General features: G+C 41.6%; 1 protein-coding gene across 1 annotated transcript in view; it reads right to left on the bottom strand.

Moving 5' to 3' along the window:
- Positions 1-19276, bottom strand: part of csmd2 (CUB and Sushi multiple domains 2) — a 236551-nt gene that overhangs the window by 155376 nt on the left and 61899 nt on the right. The window contains exons 4-5 of the mRNA XM_047605624.1: positions 8300-8494; positions 3100-3307 (exon numbers count right to left, since the gene is read on the bottom strand). Of these exons, the coding sequence (XP_047461580.1) occupies positions 3100-3307; positions 8300-8494 (403 nt within the window). The remainder of the gene's footprint in view (positions 1-3099; positions 3308-8299; positions 8495-19276) is intronic.

Raw genomic sequence — 19276 nt, 5'->3', positions numbered from 1 at the left:
GCAAAAGTTACCATCAATGAAAACAAAGTTTTGTTTTGTAACACTTTCATGAAATGGTGAAATCGTTTTACTGTGATGTGGCATTTTAATTTTAATTATTTTTTTTCTTCAATAGAATGCCTTTATTCATAAAACCAAGGGAACAATGCCAATATTCAAAATTCTTTCAAGTACAGATTCAGGCACTTTGTATTCTCTATTTACAGTATCAAGGTGCTGTGGAGCTGCATTCAACATCCCAAGGGAGCACTGCTGGTAGACGAAAATGCATTGCAGCGCTTTGGAAAACTATTGAGCAACCAAAAATATTATAAGTCAAATAGCAGTGAGTTCCACTTAGTAGCAAGCGGGTGAATGAGGATTTGGCAATTGCCATGCATCAGACGTTGTTTACATTGCCACAGAGTGGATGGTGATGAGGAACAAAATCAATGTTGATGCAAACAGTCTAATGGCAGAGTAATGTGTTTCCCCTGGGCAAGCAACGCCAAAGACATCCTATCAGGGTACTGCCAAACGGAGGCGGAATTCACTTGAAGATTTCACTAGCCCTTCCCACTGCCACATTTAATTCACCTCTCACTTCCTGGTGTCAGTCTTCAGGCCTGTCATTTCTTGGTACCTTTTCAGAATGCTAAGTTTGTAGGGCCGCCAATCAAAGCGCCGGGAGGTACAGTGAACAAGACTGGAAGATCAAATTCAACATATTCAAGCGGGCGATGTCCTTGATGGTGATTGATGGTGTTTATTCTGGTCCATTCGCTTCCTCTCAATGCACATATACAGACACACAATAAGGGGAACAGGGAGCACACAAACTTCACCTGCTTTCGTTTGAGCTTGTGTGGATCAATCAGAGAAGCATGATTTTCAGCCTTATCCCTGGCCTTGCGTCTCCTATTGGATTGCTCAACCTGTCTGTCAGGTATCACTCAATAAAGCTCCTCCATTCGCCTCATGTATAATTAAACAGCCAAGAGGATGGTGGGATGCCAACACAAACATGATCCACAGCAATGAAATTATAAAAGCAAGTTCCTGCATTTTAACTTCACAGATTTGATCTTCAAAAGTATTGAAAATAGGCTATATGGTGATCTTAGAATTCCTAAAATTCTTAAACTGGATTGTAAACATTATTCCCAGTTGACAGCAGACCTAAGAGACAGAAACTCAAGCTTTATATATCCCACAGACCTGACAGACTCCATTAGAAAAAGAGAGAAGGCACAATCACCAAGCTTCACTCTCTAGAAGATTCACTGATCCATTTGCTGAGAGGATACGTGCCTCAGGTCAGCACCATCAAACCACTGACTTGACCTTTCAAACTGGCCACCAGCTGAGAAGTTTTAACTCTTCCAGTCGTCTCCCCACTTCTTATTCACCCACCTCCCCCAAAGGTCCTGCCTTAATGGTTGACCCAATTGTTCCCTTTCTATATTTTTACTGCTCTCTGCGTACTCGAAACTCATTAGATCTGAAGAAACAATTCTGAAGTGAGTGGTATGTAGGTAAAACCAAAGCTGGCATAACTAGAAAAGACTGAAACAATGGAGGCAAGCCAGAATGTCTGCATGGTGACCTCTGTCTCTTGTGCCATTTCCTTGCAATGTGCACAATCAACTATGCGACTTGCTCTATGTGTCGCCTGCCAATAGCCCTTCTTCCCACATTCCGGTCACCCACTTCCCACTGTTTTCTCTTGTTCTTGTTCTTAAAGACACTGCCGCCATGCCATAGGTGCACTACCGCTGGCGCCCCCCAGCAACAATCCGAAACAAAAGACGATGCACTTAACAGAGATTAAGGCAGCCCACGTGACAACAGAGAGAACATCACAGTCTAGGACAATGTTAAATGGGAAAAATGAGTCAGGCTGTCATCTATGGGAGTCTGGGAAGCTATCAACCCTCCATTGGTTAAGCAGAGATTCAAAGAGACTTAAATATCAAGGCAGAATTCTTAGTTTTAATGCCGCTTACAGTCAATCAAATTCTTCTCAGGCAGTGTTTATGCTTAACTACTGAGTTAAAGAGTGAAGCTGACGTGAAGTTTCTAGGGGGCCATCCCAGTCTAAGATGACTTCTCATATATTCTGTTTGAACCTGTTTCCTTTACCAACAGTCCTCTTAACACTTATCTGTGTCTGTCTCAAGTGTTTAATAGCTCAGACAGCGCTACCCCTCGTCCATTCCTGACAATTGCCTGTGGCTGCAACTTAAAAGTCTCCTCTGTCTCACCTTGTTTAACCAAACACACATTCTCCTACACGTTACTGGAACCAAACCTAACTTTTTTTGTTTCACCCAAGAAAAATCTGTGTTTTCCCGAATTATCATAAGAAAATCTTTCCATCTGTAGTCAAACCATGCACACTTTCGTGCTAAAATTAACCCCGAGTGGTAATTGAAGGAGGGAAAAAGTTGCAAAGGGAGTGTGAAAGAGTGTATCTGTTTGCAGTACTTCTTAAAATGCCAGCACAAATATATGGTAATGTGGTTGAACGTGTGAATATTTCTGTGTGCATGTCCACCTGTGCGTATACGTACTGTACTGCATTCGTGCGAGTGTGGGTGAAACAACACTATATGGCTGGCGGTGGTAATCGAGCTCACTAATTACTTCCTGAGCTGAGAGAGTTGTCAGAGAGAGGAGGAGCTGCCACAGATGGTGAGAGACCCACATTGACGCCAGGATATCCTACCTCTTCATCATTAGAGCTGAGCATGTGTGTTAGTGTGAGACTGAGTAATTGAGAGAGTGAGTGAGAGTGTGTGAAGATTGAGTGTTCAAATTACACAGTAAAACCACAAAACACACGATACACCCCACTTAAGTTTGTAAAATGAGAGCTAGGAACCACGAGTCAAATAAATTACTGTTATCCGTCCATTTGCTTTTGAAGACACCACCAGTAGCACTTCTGAGGTAGCTATGATCCAACTCCACAGGCCCTGTCAAACCCTCATCCACTTCCAGCTCATCCCTTCCTCTGAAAGAGTGCCTGAATGCAAGCGGTGCAACGCGACACTCCTCCTTCCCTGCCCCATGCTCATCCCTCTCATTGGACAAAAAGACTGCTGGCTGACTACTCACCACTGTGAAGAACCCTCAGTGCCGCTGACCTCCAGCAGGTCATAGTCGTCCTCCAGCTGAAAGTCAGAGAAAACCAGGGCAATGGTGTCTCCTGGCTCGGCCAGCACTGTCCAGGTGCAGTCAGCGTTGTTGTTATACTCAGCTGGGTAATTGGGAGTGGTGATCACCCCACTCTGGCCCCGCAGAGTCCCTCCACATCCATCATCCGCTGCAGGGAGTGCAGGAAGGAGAAAGTTGTGAAAGGTTCAACAAAACAGGGATCTTAATAAAACATAGGTAACCACAGTAAAATGTAGGAATACTTGAATATGTACGGACAATTGGAGCGAGGAGAGCAAAAGGCTAACGCACATAAACTGCAGCTTAACTGCAGATAAAGGTCAAGTCTGACCTATGAGGGTACTGAAATCCGAGCTGGGAATGGTACAAATAGGAGACCAATTATAAGAGCAATCCTTCTGAAACTGCAGTTCTGGATAGAAACCTTTTGAAGACAAACACTGTCCACATACACAAGCTCCTGGAAGCAGTTCGTTTTAAGATCACAGATTTTTATTTTTTGTTTTTTTTCCCACTGTATTTGTGAGTGTTTCTGTGTATGTGTGTTTATGTGGCATCACAGCAAAATGTACTACTGTAAATGGAAAGGCCACAAATGCAGATTACTTTGAAGTTTAAATATCTGTCTATTTGTCTGTGTCTTTGTGGACACACACTACCAAGCAAGATACAGTTCCACATAAAATTGAGATCAGAATTAAGCTTGAAGAAGGTTGTTGTCCATGTGAGTACTTAATGACAATATCTATGTCAATATCTCAACAAGTCACAATGGATGCTGAGGTTGGTGTGACACCATCAAAACATGGTCTTTAAGCTTTTTATTTAGATTTTTTTTCCATAGTCTTCCAAAGTGTCCCTCTCACACTTGGTTGCTATTTAGTTTCCAAGACAGTGTTGTTAGAAGTTGCCATTAAAATTGATAAAATAGATCTATTTTAAGATACACCTAGTGTATGTCAAGTGAAAACATGGTAACATGTTAAAGTCAGTCTTGGTATTCAGTGTGTCCAGCATGCACAGTTCAAATTTGTTAATACCCATCATGCATCATTCTCTTAAAGTAATAGACTCATGTTGTGGCATACAAGCCAGAAATCCTATATATCAAACATGTTATGTGAAAACATTAATTTGACTGAGAGTCAAGAAAGAAATACAAAAACAATATAGCATTCCTCTAAATGTGCAAAATGTCGTAAGGACATTTTTGTCATAATTGTAACCATGATTAAGCGGTTCTCCTGACAATGATGCAGATGTCTTGGCCAGGTCACACATGAAATATAAGTTTTAAAGCTCAATGAGTTTTACCAGGTTAAATAAAGGATATATACACAGACATGGCAATTCAGCAAGAAAAACTTTTCGAAACTGTGTCATGTAGGCCACACATTATCTTTTCACAACAAGTCATGTTGCATATTTTCAAATTCAGGACCATTAAAATGCTTAATGAGTTAAAGCATATTGTTCCTTTGTCTGCAATTTTTGCCAAAGGCCAGAGAGGCAGCAGACACAGGATTTCAAAATGCCCTACAGCGCCTTTACAGTCAGCAGGATACAAGGCAGACCACATGATGCAACTTAATGCAATGTGCAGGGAAGTGATTAAATTCTGATTAATTCAGATTTGTATTAATCAAAGCAAGCCTTCCCTCCTCGCGGTGGCTTTCAGGAGACCATTAAATAATAAAGCATGCATCTAAAGTGTTGCAAGGATAATTCTCCTGCCCAGCGTCTGATACGTTCATTAAAACTTTGAATAATGTGATCTATTTACTGCAACAGACAGACAGTGCAGAACAGAGGGGACATCTCAATAGATGTTTAACATGATACTTTCACTATAGTATTATTTGCAATGTGTGCGTGTGTGCATTGAACTGGTGTGGGGCTCATTATAGTGGGCAGCCAGCTAGTTGTATGCCGTATTTTAAAGCGAGAGGGAGTTTGCTCAGAAGCATCAGGCTCTGTCTATCATCCATCGTAGCTGTCACCACGGCAAAGCCCCCAAGGGAGGGCGAGGGGGTGTATGGACGAGCGGAAACCTGTGAGGTGTGAACTTCAATGGTAGGGAAACCACGACAGAAGGCCGAAGAGAAGGCGATGACAGGTGACATGCGAGGATGGTCGAGAGAAAAGTGGACAATGAAGAAAGGGAGAGTCGGAGAGAGGGGTGACAGGTGATTGTTGCAGTGGGAGTGACAGGAAGTAGAATGCAGACAGAAGAAAGGACGAGGAAGTGCATTGATATTCCACGCAAGTCTGTTTTTCACACTTGAAGGGAACTCTCCGACTCTTTACTCTCCCCTCACCTTAACTCTCGCCGACTGAATTCTTTGCTGCCACTGGCCTAAGTAAGCTCTCTGTGCAACAACTGAGCTAAAACTAGTCATATTGTGGACCATGAGAAACCTCAAAAAAATAAAAAATAAAAGCGCTGAATATTTCACTTTGTGAGGTGTGCATGCAAGTTATTCAATTTTTTCCTCAGTCAATTGTACACGTCAGACTGCTTCCCACGGTTCAACAGTACATATTTTCAGGCTGTCACTTAAGATGTCATGGTTTTCCATAAGTGTAAGGAGCTGTTTCACTTCCTCTCACTGTCATGGCAACCAACATTGTGGAAATCACTGACGACGAATGCAAGTCACAAAGCATGAATATTTCATATGGACACCATACGGATGAATAACACATTATATACACACCACACATGTAGGTAACTCAAACACAGACAGGTGCAAGCCGACATCTTGAATTGACTACAGTGGATTCTTATTTACAGGATAAAATGAGACAGTTGATCTTGATCCTGAAAAAAATTGTGTTGTGAATTACAAATATGATTCTGACCAGAGTCAAGGTTTGACAGAAAAGACAGTAAAGTGCTGTTAAGATATGTTTGAAAAGGCTCAGTCGGTTACATCTCGACTCGAGCAATGCATTCTTTAGCACTGCACATTCCAAATGGTGTTTGAAAAGAGGTGAAAATAAATTAATTGCCATCACCATCTAGATCTACGGCAGCTCTGGGTAACATGAGGACAGAGAAAGTGTTGAGTCTTACACTTCACTAGTTTTATGAACAACTGCAACATTTATGACTGCCCTTTTTTCTTTTTTCTTTTTTTTTTTTTTTACAGGTAAATGTCATTCGTGTTCATGGATCAGTTCAAACAAGATCAGACAATGTTTGCTTCTCGCCACTGACTATCACATATATTTTCAGAAATAAGACATGGAGAGGAGCAGCTTCGCCCTACCATGTTTGGCACTTTGGTACTTTTTAACTGTGGACTGCGTGTGTCAGAATACAGCCAAGAATCTGAGCGCACACACCAGAGAAAAATAGTTGTGTGGGCGTGCAATGTTGTAGGTATCTGCACTGACATTTAGAACTTGCCAATATAAGCCTGTTCATGGCAAAAAATATGCAGCAACAAAACATAAGGCATATTCATGTAAGAGATGAGAAAACAGTAACGGTATGGCCCGTAAGCACATCATTAGTATGTCAGAAACGATGGATTGATGTCAGATCACTTGTACCGTTACTCAAAGAATCAGTGATGCCGGTAACAGCAAGGAAAACCAATTGATGAGCACAAAACAGGAACTGTTTAACATTATATGAGCTGATCAGTGACTGGCTATCATCTTTGGCCCAACAATGCTGGCAAGTTTGAACTCTCCTGCGTCCAGAATGGTGTCTGTGCCAAAACGTTCCCCCTGCTCCCAAATGAACCACGAGTTCTGCTCCTGCACATATGGGCAGGCTCTATAATTGGAGTGACATTAACAATACACTTATGCATTATGAAGGAGCACTCAGGTGTACACGTTGACTTTTATGTGGCGCTGGGAGACCTCAATTAATCACAGGGGAAATTGCTAGTTTCTAAAACTTGTTGGCGTGTAATTTCTTCTGAAAAGGTGGCATAATCACATCCTTGAGTGCTTGAACAGTTTTTTTTTCTTCTTCTTTTTGTATCCAGGATGGAGCCTGGGTGGGAATGTGGGATGAGAATGAAAGAGCCAAGTTTGCGGCTAAACACCAATTGTAAGTGAATTACAGAGCAAACAACAATGGGAAAGGGGGCGGCAGAGTTTCTGACACTCTCTTGCATGAACTACAATAAGTGACAAAGAAGGGATGACAAAATTCACACAGAACAGTTTCTCGTTTAGGTGCGTAGTACAGGCATGTGTCTGTATGTGATTGAGTGGGTGGGGACTGTGCTGGCGCATGGTGCCCAGCCATGTGTGCTCCTATGTGGGCTTCCTGACTCCCGGCCTAGCCGCAGATGGCTCAGTGTCTCAGCGGTCTGCTCAGCAGGCACACTGACACAAACTATTGGCCACATGGATACACAGGAACACACACACAAGACAGCAAATGGACATACATGAACGCAGACGCGGTTTATGTAACAGTTATGCAAACATGAATTCTGTTAAATTGTATATACACACACAAGAGCATCACCTTTGCTTACAGTGAACTATTTTCAAGAACTGTGTCATGTTGGGTCAGACTACACTCACTGGCAGGTGTCGCTGCCGCAGGGGTGCTTGCTAACTCTGAGGGAACGACAACTGGCACAAGCACCTGACTGGGAGCTAACACATGAGGTCCTGCCATGGTAAATAAGATATCAGTAGAACCACAGAAAACCACGTCAGGTTGTGGGGAGGCATGTACAGGTGGGGTGTGTGTGCTCAATCAAGGGTCACATTAACAGAGAATAAAACATAATTTAAACGAGGTTGATGTGGTTTATTTATTTTTTCCTCAAAAGCAAACTGATTCTCAAACACAAACTGACAAAACAGCGCACAAGCTTTTGTGTTTCACTGTTGCACCCCACGTCCTTTAGACTTGGTCCATTTATTCTGTTTATTTGACCAAAACATGAATTTATTTTCTATTTTTAAATCTAATTAACAAATTTTGCAAATACTCAACAAAATAAATTGTATTATCAGCGACATATCCGTGAGCTGGCTGTCAAACCAGTTTGGTTTGGAATATTGTTCCTGCAAAGCCAGTGGTGTGATCAAGATTGTTGGTTTGAAGATTTACAGATTTAGCCTAAACACATGTTATGATGCCACTGTCCTTCTTACGTACCTCTGCAGTAGGGAAGAGGAAAATCCCAGGCGGCTGTACCAGCTGAGGTGGCGAGGCAGGAGAGGGTGGTGTGTCCCTCTAGCACGTAGCCCGGGCTGCAGCTGTAGCGGATTTTGTCTCCAATATTGAAAGTGGACCCCTGCTGGTGGCCATTCAATAGCTGTCCAGGATTACCACAAGTGTAGCTGGGCAGAGCTGGAAAGGGAGAAAAGAGGGAATGCACAGTTGAGGAAGCAGTTTCCAGCAAAATTGGCACTGTTTCATGTTAGCATCCCCAAGAGCTGAGGTACAGGAAGAGTCAGATGACAGATAACATGTGTGACCCAAGCAGTGATTTCCTTTAAAAACACACTGATAAAACCTTATCTTCCTTGACATGTGCAGATATTTTGGTGTAGTGGCAGGGCTGCCGATAAAATGTCACAATCCATACCATAGTCAATAAAACATAACACAATGATAAGTGCTTCAGATGATTCACTCGTGGATGCCATGTTGACCTCCAGTGCAACCATGTGCTTGCTCATATTGACAGAACCTTGTCCAATTGCGTGTGATTATGTAAATCAAGTTCAGAGGAAGTTCAGCCAACCTCTTGCCTCTGAACCTTCTTGCTTCAGTTCTAATTTTCCAGCCAAGCTAAGCCTGTAGTAAATTGGCTACAATAATATATAGGTGCGAAGCAGGTTAATGGGTTTGTTCCTGCTGCATTTCAGATAATAAATCCTCAGAGTATGACTAGAAGGGTAATGACCAAACATGCATATCACACATATATACACACACACACACACAGTGTCATCCAGCTTACAGCCCCGGTCACACACTCCCACACAGCGAGGGACCTGGCCAGAACATGCACTGGACTTTGGATGAAACTCGGTCCCTCCACAGGGACTGGGCTGAATTCAGGCGAGGACAGAGCGGCTGCTACGCGGCGACACAGCTCACTGGCACCTCGTCTTCACACTCAATGCACATGTTTCCACCCTATTGAATTTGTCCCAGCTTCAAAGTGCAATACAAAAGAAAACACTTCAAAGGCTTATTTGGCTCCCTGGAAAAAAATGTTGATCTTAATAAGAAATTAAGTCTCTCATTCAGTGTGGCACATGCCCGGACAATGATGAATAAGACTGCGAGACTGGCATGTTAAAAGTGGTCAAATAAAATGCACAACACAAAATGTGCATTTAAAATTTTTCCCACTTGTCTACCCTAAGCTACAACTTCCTCACAGCAAGGTCTAACAAGGACAGATCAATCATTGTACCCAACAGTGTATTCCTCAGAGCACGAGCTGTGGAATTAACTGGCTGGCAAATAAATACACTGCAAACAGTTTGTGTCCAGACAACAAACATGACCTCTGTGTACTTGGTTTGCAATCTGTGTGTGTGCGTTTCCTCACAACCATAACTGTGGAGCAGAGAAAGACTCATGCTCACTCACAGCTGGATAGGAATTAAAACAAACAATGTGTCAGAAATGTGCCTAGCCCAGTCCAGTGCTAGTTTGTTTTATATGGGCCTGCACATTTCCAAACCTAGAAACCAACCAGGCATGAAGTAGCCTCCATCCTCTGTAAAAGCATCGTTGGCCAACACCTAGATATGTCTGCCAAGTCTTTGTCGTCACCTGCAACATTTCCCTACTTTCCTAAAGAGGCTAAAATCAGCAGTGGCTCACTTAGGGCAGAAGGCTGCAGCTGCACATTGCACTTCAAGCTACATCCCAATCAGTGCTTTTACGGCAGGTGTTCTCCATCATCTGTTGAAGGCAGAACACCTGCTCACGCACATCAAGGATGCCCTAAGTGACTCATTGCTGATTTACCTTTTAAATACCTGGTTAGTACTTGGGTACTCTCCTTCTGGCCTAATCCAGTACTCGAATGACAGAGTGACTTGTCACTTTTAGGCTCCACTGTGCCATAGCCTTTATTTTGACCGCCAAGGCTGCCTTGTTATTGCTTCCCTCCCATCACTACCAGATTAGCATATGCACAAGGACCCTTTCTGATTTGCATTTTAGCTGCGAGGACTGAGGTATCAGTTACTGCAGCAGGGCCATAGGCAGCCCAATTGTCAAGAAAATAAGTGCCCCGTCCCTGTGATTATGACCAGATAAGGCAGGATCGACACCTTACTCGTGTCCAAAGGTCTTGATCAGTTTACTGAAGCTGGGAGGAGGGTCAGCATAGATGAAATGAAAGGATGGGGGGGGGAGTGAGGTATTGAAAAAGCGCCCACTTTTATTTGTCAAAGAGAAGTGTAACGAACAACATTAACACTGGCTGCATTTCATTTCGATGTGCCACTGCCAGAGAGATGATATTGTACATGCTGGCTCACTGGCACCGGTTACTGGCACATTTAAATGGAACAGAGCCATCATTAATGTTATTAGTTACACCTGTGCTTTTCCACCGACAGGAAATCAGAACGTCTGTGAGAATGGTCTATTTTTGGACAGGGGATAAATGGAAGATGATGATGGCAGAAGTGGGAGAAAGAGAAGGTTTAACCACCGGCTGAGAATGATGGCGAGCGCGTATGCGTGCAAAACAGTGGCAGAGAGAGGGAGAGTTGAACAGGATGACTGATTTGGCTGCATTAAAACTGATTGAGGGCACAGCACTGTCAGAGTGAAGATGTGGAAGCATGGGCAGGCCCGCACTGGGTAAACGTCTGTGTCTGTGTGTGTGTGTGTGCTCGCACGTATGTAATATTCTCATCACACTCTCCATTTCAGGTTATTAGTTTGGGCAGTAAATTAAGTCTAATAGTGCCATTACTTGTGCAATCCACAGAACAGGGCTATGCCTAAAGCACAGAAGTGGCAAATGCAATTTTTTTAACATGCATGAGAAGCATCAGTATTCTTTTCATTCCTACCAGCGTGAATCCGTCACAGATAAAGACTGAGATTAAAAAAAAAACATCAACAATGGTATTTGTTTTGTGTCAGACAAAGTGTCTATCCTGTATAGCCAAATTCAGGAAACCAAGGTAGCAGACCAGACGTTTGAACTAATTTATCATAATCTATTCCATTTATTGCTACAGGCTAAATCCTAAGCACAGTAGGAAGACTGGGCGCTATAGGAAGCGGAAGACAATAAACAACAACAAAAATGCACACAAAGGGGCTTTATAGAAATAACGAGATCATTTAAATATTTCTCAAATGACTTCATATTAATCTCCATTAACATACCTGTGTTCATTAACATGAATTCTCCCACATTTTTTTTTACCTTTTCTTAGGCTTCACTGTGAAACGGTAGCTTCTGCTCTCTGCTTTTTTTGCTTTAGAGAAGAAAGGGTGCGTTCCTTTCGCAAAGTCTTGCCCCTGTCATCACGTGGGCCGCTGCTTCCCAACCCCCCACATCCAACCCGTCATCGGAAGCCCTTAGGTGTTCTTCATGGCAGGTCCATAAGTCAGTGGGATGGGAGACTGTGACACAGCTCGTCCCTGGAGCCCGGATGCTTTAAGCACTTCCACTGCTGAAACGGCAAAGGATGCTCCTCGTCCATCAATGCAGACCCCTCTTCAGCGCACATTGGCTGGTAGCAGAAATATATGAACGCTCTAAAGTGCCTTAACCATATGTACATACACACACATGCAGTCAGAGCAAGCGCAGTGCCATCCATCACAACATCCGTCCCTTACATCATCTACTTGCATTCTTTTAATCATTTCCTTTTCTTCTCACCCCCTCTCATTCCTGGTGACTAGGACAAAGGCAGTAAGGACGATATGAAGCTTGTCTCCTGTGGGATGACCTCTGACCCTAATAAGACTGATGTTCTCTCTTCCTATGTGTCTTCAAGCTTGTTCTTCAATTTGTCATTCTCTCATTCTTTCAGGAAAAGGGAATAGGGGTTTATATATCCTTGTAGACTGTACAACGCATCTGTCACGAAATAGTTCTTATAAAAAAAAAAAGCTTATGCTGCAAAAATAAGGAGATCATAAAAGTGTGGCATTTTATATGGATCTTTTCATAAGACAATGACAAAGGGAAAGCATGTTTTCAAATTTACTAAAAGAGAACACAGAACTTTTATTTGCTAAACAAGTATTCAAGCCCTCTCACTCGATGCCCAGTTGGCAGCAGTTACAGCCTCACATTTGTTGGTTAATGAGATGCAGATTTATGGCCAATCTAAAATTAAATCAACACAAAGTGTGCAAAAACTGAAGGTGTCCGAACACTGTTTGATTTCACTGTTGCGTAGCATCAACAGTACGATGGGCAAAAAATAAAAGAAAATGCTTCACTGCCACATTCTAGGACAGATTCATTTATTGTGTTTCTTCGCTGGGGACAGCTACAAATGTAGGTGGGACAAAGACAGTGGATTAAATCTAAGGCCCCGGGCACATATAAAGTGATTCATTCGTCACTTCGTAGGAGTTGGTCGCTAGAAGACATTCCAGGCTCCTGGAATTTAGCTCCGGTTGCCGAGGTAAATCTCTGGTGTATATCCGATTCCAAATGTTTTTTGACAAGAGCGTAACAAAATTGCTTGTAAATGGACAGAGCAAGGTTAGGCTTTAACAGAGATACTTTACACACTTTTCTTTCAGGTCACAGATGAACCTAATACAGTTTGTTTTGACCCAGGCTGTACAATACGGATCCCCAAGAACTATCAGCATGTAAATTTGGCAGTAGGAAACAAAGTTGCCTTAATGTGTTGACCATGGGGCATTAGTTGCCTAACTCACATCATTCACATTGTTGGATTTTATTAACAGTCCAAGGTGTCTTGCTATCACATCGCTGCTGGTCTCTTCCTATTTGTACGGCCTTAAATCTCCATGGTTTAAGGGAAGGAGAAGGCAGGAGAGAATTAAAGATGGCAAGGAAATTCATGAGCTACAAACATATAGAGGCAGCAGCTGAGGAGACAAGCCTGTTTCATTACACTTGGTACAACATCACTCCGTCTGGCACGTATCAAATAGCAGACGATGATGCCTGATTGACAGTTTAACACAGCAGGACTTCACACAAAAAATGCCTTGAGAAGTACAGAGTACTGGAGCACAAAATGCATGTAGTAGGGGCAAGGAACTGTTTGTTCCTGGTTTGATTTGTCTCACAGGACAACACAACTTTTCCTAGGGAGCTTTTTTCTCTCCTCAGTTTTTTTCCCTGTCAGTTCCATTTTTTTGTTTTACAAAACACAAAGCGATATGAGGGGAAATGGTGGGGAATTGTGTGGGATAGCGATTTCCAATTTTCAAGTAAAAGAGAGAAAGAGAGCGAGAGACAGAGAGAGAGTAGGAAGGAATAAACAGTTACAGGGATGTTGCACTGTCATCAATAGCAAAAAGTGACATTCTGCAGCACCTGGCTCTAAATAAGTTCTAGCAAAAGAGAGCAGGACACCAAAAGACATGACGGCCACACAGTGACTCACACTTTGGTGAGTGAAGAAGTCCAACTCAGCTCTCTAAACAGACAGATTTTATTTTCTGCCTTCAACTCTATGCAGCTATTTATGTACCCACTTCTGTATTCATCTCACTTTGTGTCACCTCACACCTTTTCTTTCTTTCACCCTAAATCCCTCCCTCTTTCCGTTCCATTTCCTGTGCTTCTTTCCTTCCTCAACGTCTTCCTGCTATGCATTTGGAAGTGACATTGCAAGATCGATCCCAACACACAGGTGCATTAGCTCAATAAGCAGTTTCTGCTTTGTCAAGCAGCAATTCAATCAATGCCTGCTGTTCCCTACACATGGGCCGGACAAAAGCTGGCAACTCCCATCACTTCTGGTTAGAGAGGCTGAGGAATGCAGAATGCTGCTTCCCTATAGCTCTTCCAAAAGCTCAGAGTTTTCAGTCATCAGTTTTGAGGGATCACTGAGCTGTCCTGAGTTAATTGTACTAGCTATCATGAATACATATTCTGTATCACTATTTAATTTGATTCTACCTAATATCAGTATGACCGTTAACAGAGAATCAAGTGTTGGGTAGGAAATTAAAACAGACAAATTTGTGGACTGAACCAATGTACAGCATAAAATGTCCTGTATCATAACTGAAATATCAAGTCTATAACTGCATCTCTGTATTATTTTTTTTTTCTATGTTAAAATACAAAAGATATGTATCTGCACAGGGAATTCCATCACTCCCTGAATTAGATGTACTAAATTTCCCTTTGTATTTGCCTTATTATTGCCTATTTTTTAACACACTATATAAGGGTATCACTATGCAAGTATGGGTTTGTGTTTTGTTTTCAGAGGCAGTTAAAATAAGCAATAAGCAAAACCAAATTTGAACTGGGAGACGAAAACCAAAACCAAAGAAAAAAAAAAAGTGAGGTAAAACACATTTATGTGCAGGTAATAGCTAATGTTCCACTGTGTGTTGCTGCCCCAACAGTTTGGGGTTAGGGATCGGGGGGTGAGAATGAGGATCTGAACCTCCGTGCAGTCACAATCATACGCATACTAATGCAGCCTGGAATCAACTCTACATATCCACATTCCCCACGCACACAACAGCAGGTGCAGTAAAAAGGGCCAGTCGCTGTGTGGGAGGCGCTGAGGTGTGAAGGGGAGCTTCATACAGAATTGATGGCTGCCGACAACGTCTGCAAAACGGAATAATGTGCCATTCAGTAGCCATTCACTATATATGAGACTAAACTAAGAGGGATCAGTGAGGAGGAGAGACTTCAAGGAAAGCCAGAAGACAGATGAGAGACAGGATGAGAGCTGGGAGGAGATCAGTACATATGTGTACGGCCTTGACTCTGTCTGGATTGAAGCATCTAAATCCCCCTGGCTTTTCAGCCTTATCTCTCCACTGACATTACTCTTTCAAACAAAACAAGTTCTGTGGTCACAACTGAGTACACAGGTGCACACGAACACAAAATTCAATAGATTACAAATTAATGTTAACTGCACTAGTTTAGTGTGTCTTCCACAACAATTAAAGTATAGTGTTACAACTAAAAATAGTGCAATATTTTTAACAATGTGTGCACTGTCTGCTGCTACAACACTGCAAATAAAGAATTATCTTATCTTAATACAGCATGTCTCCTAAAAATCAACATCACAAAAATGTAAATAGTCTTCAAAATTAACATTTAGTTTGACTGAATCAACACTGCACAATTAATATTAAATCATGGATACTGACCACTGATCTGCTAGCCAGTGCTATCAAACGTAGATGAATGCAACGTGTTACCTATGTATTTATTTTAACTATATATTACTCTTATAGTTCTTCTCACTTTTATAGCATTTTATACTGTTTATGGCTGGCCCTGTTTTGTGTTGTTTTGTCTTGTTTACTGATCTGTACTGTGGTTGGGTGTTTTTGCGAGTGGCAAGACTCCCTGAATTTCCAGGGATCAATAAAGTACTTATCTATCTATCTACCAACTAAAATGTATTTAACACTTTCAGCTTTTACCAACACTTTTAACACTTTTGGTTCCTTTTACAGAAAAACGTATTCTCTTTATTGAAGATATCAAACCACACATGCTTAAAAGTGGAAATTTCACGCAATAATCTGACGGTCACACCTGTGTTAGCCCTTCACTGAAGTTAAAAGAAATAAACCAAGACAATGTTTAGTGACTTCAGGAAATCAGAAGGTAACAAACAAATACTTCAGGCCATTGCATTTTCAAACAAAATGTGATTATCAACACCAGGAAATGGACTGCAGCATGTATACTGTGAATTGGTTATGAGACTCAAAGCAAGAGATGTTTTTTTGTCGCATTTGCAAATTAATTTTGTGTCTTATTTAGCAAAGCCAAAGCATGCCCACACGACTGACACCAGCTGTAACACCTACTCTTGTTTGCAACCGTGGCAGCCTCTGTTTCTCCAACATTAAGATGATTTTCACTCTCATAGTTCAGTGACACCAATTGAAACTACAAGCTAGGAGGCAACATGCCAATTGCATCTGTGTGTGGGTGTGTGCATGGGAAGATGAACGGAGCTCATGAGCACATGACCACATTGATTCATTGATTTGTGTGATTAATTACTCAGCCTATTATATGAGAATAAGAGCGGTAGCAAGGTAATTAACATTTACGTAATTATGTAATGATGATAATAATAATGCATTTTATTTGTGGGCACCTTTCAAAGCACTCAAGGTCACCTTATGAAAACAGCAACGGTGCATAAAACCCCATACGAATAAAACAATGTCCCAAAATAAATTGAATGAAACAAAAGAAATCAGGTTTGAAAGGAGTAGGTGTTCACAAAGAGGTATATTTTGAGTAAGGGTTTAAAGGCCTTGGAGGTGTCATATGAAACACGGTTGTTAAAATAAAAGCACAAAGTGTGAAAACATCTCTAATTATAGATGTAGCTGTGTGTGCTAGGATGTTTACATGTTTTATGATTGAAAATTGACATTTTGGCCTCAGAGTGACACTAAAGAAAAAGCGAGGACCACCAAAAAGCTTTAGCTCCCGGTGAGAATGAGTTAGCATCAGGACATCCTGTTCTACTCCAAAGCTTGATGCCTACACAAAAGGCTGAATACTGTCATCAAATCTATTTACATTGTTCCCTCTCATCGGCTGCATTGGACAAATCTGCATGTTATCTCTAGGTTAATTCATTGACCACAGTGCATTGACTGTGCTGTACCTGATACAGCATTATTAGATGCAAAGTATTTACAGCATATGTACAGTATATGAAATCATTTGAAATTCATATTTTTTTATGCAAAGGCCGACAGAGTATTGCAACATAGACAAGTTAGCATCATTTTTAGATTACATGCCATGTTGGTTGCTGAGCTGCAACACACAAACAGCTGTGTGCAAGACACACACAGGACTCTTAGACTGGTGTAGCCAAACTCAATATCTGGATTACATTATGGGGCATGTTTCAATGAAAACACACAAAAGGAAGAAACTCCAAGCCACCAAATTCAACTCCATGGCACTAAGATGACATGTATGACTACCTCTCTGTTACTCGTCTGTCCACCACTGCATAAAATGTGTCCAAAAATGTAATTTACTGCCAGATCTCTGCTAAAGTATAGTCGGTTGCCAGCAGAGCAACACCAAACACACTTTCTGCTGCTGAAATGGTTCCTGGAATTCTTTCTGAAGGAAAGACTCAAAAAAGAACGCTGATAACTTGAATTGTTTGCAGCCGTAGTAGCAGTAAATGTGCAGTAATCCTTAAATAAGTCAGACCTTGCAGGCTCCATTGATTTGAAGAAGTTGAGAACCGTGAAAACGTTTGTCCTCTTGCCGATGAAAACTATGGAGAATTTGGTTGGATGAGAGAATATCGACCAATCGATCGACCAGTCGACCTGGAGACTATAACCCTCCTTACACCCACCTATCTTGTTTTCCTGCATTTTCAATGCTTTTTCATTCCCTCATGCAATCATTTGGATTCCCCCAGTCTGCAGGTTGCCTTGGCAACAGCAAAGGCCCACTGGAGAGGACACTGTAGAAGGGGAACTGTTGATGCATAAACATGCAAGTTTGCGTGGAACATAATAAAACCAATTCATCTACTTCCCCCTCAATTCAGTGCAGTGAAATGAAATCCTCCAACACGAGGACTATTCATGACTGTACCCTCCTCAATTATACTGTCATACCATACAAGACAGGAAGTAAAGCATTTGTCTCATATACACACAACATATATGAGAAGAATCAACATAATCTCAGTATTATACAGAAAACTTTTCTCCTTGTCAGGTCATCAGGCCAAATGTCAGTGGAAACTAGCCTCTCATTATCCATGTCCATCCTCAATTCAATTTTGTTATCTGACTTGGCTTGATGAAGCAAAGGTACCACGGAGGATTTAATCAATACTTAACCTGCCTCTTCCTTTGAATACCTTCCTTTCTTTCTCTGTCTGTCTTTCATGCTGTCTTCTGTGGTAAAAGGTGAGAAAATCCCAGGTTCACTATACTTCATACCTGAATGAGTGAAAAAAGAACTCTTTGATCCAATAGCACGGGTCTTGACATGTATGGCATATCCCGCAGATGCTGATGTTTTCGTATTATGCTATGCTATGCTATGCTATTATTGCAAAATACTGAATATGTTTTTCATACATAATTTTGCTTTCTTGCTATTTTACAGATAACAGGTAAGATAAGTGACGTTCTCAGTCAAAAAAAAAGGTCGTTCACTACAGAGAAATTGGCAGCTGAAATTATATTTTCCCTGAGAGGTTTGCAAGGCCAAAATTGCAGCTGAAAGCGTAGACTGACAGTCTTCCACCACTGAGTGTAAATACACATTACTTCAAAATAATTTTTGGTGCAAATTTGCATTGGCTTGGTGCTCGATGTGGTTCCAAAGGTTTAAACCTGAGGGAAATACGCGTTGAGTGCTCTGTCTGAGGAGAGCAATAAAGCCAGTGAGGTCTAGCATCAATACTACTGCTCTGGACTTTATGAACAAAACATTATTGATTAAAGCGCTGCGTGCAATTCAGAAAACTTCTCTAAGACTCCAGGATACTTTCATTTGTGATTTTCCAATAGCAACCAATATGACAAGGTCAAATATTGTTTTTATTTAGCTCTTTTTATAATTCTCCACCCTGTGACACAAACACACACACACACTCAAATCAAATTTTGGCTGCTCTGACTTTGAGCACTCTGTTCTAAAATTCCGACTGTCTTTCCTCCATCAATAAAGGTATCACAAATGATCAACGCAAACATATCAATCATACAGACCTTGTAAATAATGCAGTGGCCAGCAGGCTTAATGCAGTTCTATTTTGACTCAACTCTGTCTCGTCTTTAGTCGGTACGCTCCGCTTCTCCAGTTTAATCATCCCGCTGTCTGTATTTCTTATGGTAGGAAGATTTTTTAGGTCACATGTGGCTGATCTGCCTGTGTGGCAGGTGGCAATACATTGCTGTGTGTTTTTAATAGAGAAGAAGCTT

The sequence above is a fragment of the Mugil cephalus genome, chromosome 14 (assembly GCF_022458985.1).
Source record: "Mugil cephalus isolate CIBA_MC_2020 chromosome 14, CIBA_Mcephalus_1.1, whole genome shotgun sequence".
Lineage (NCBI taxonomy): Eukaryota > Metazoa > Chordata > Actinopteri > Mugiliformes > Mugilidae > Mugil > Mugil cephalus.
This window is presented reverse-complemented; position numbering and strand designations above follow the sequence as displayed.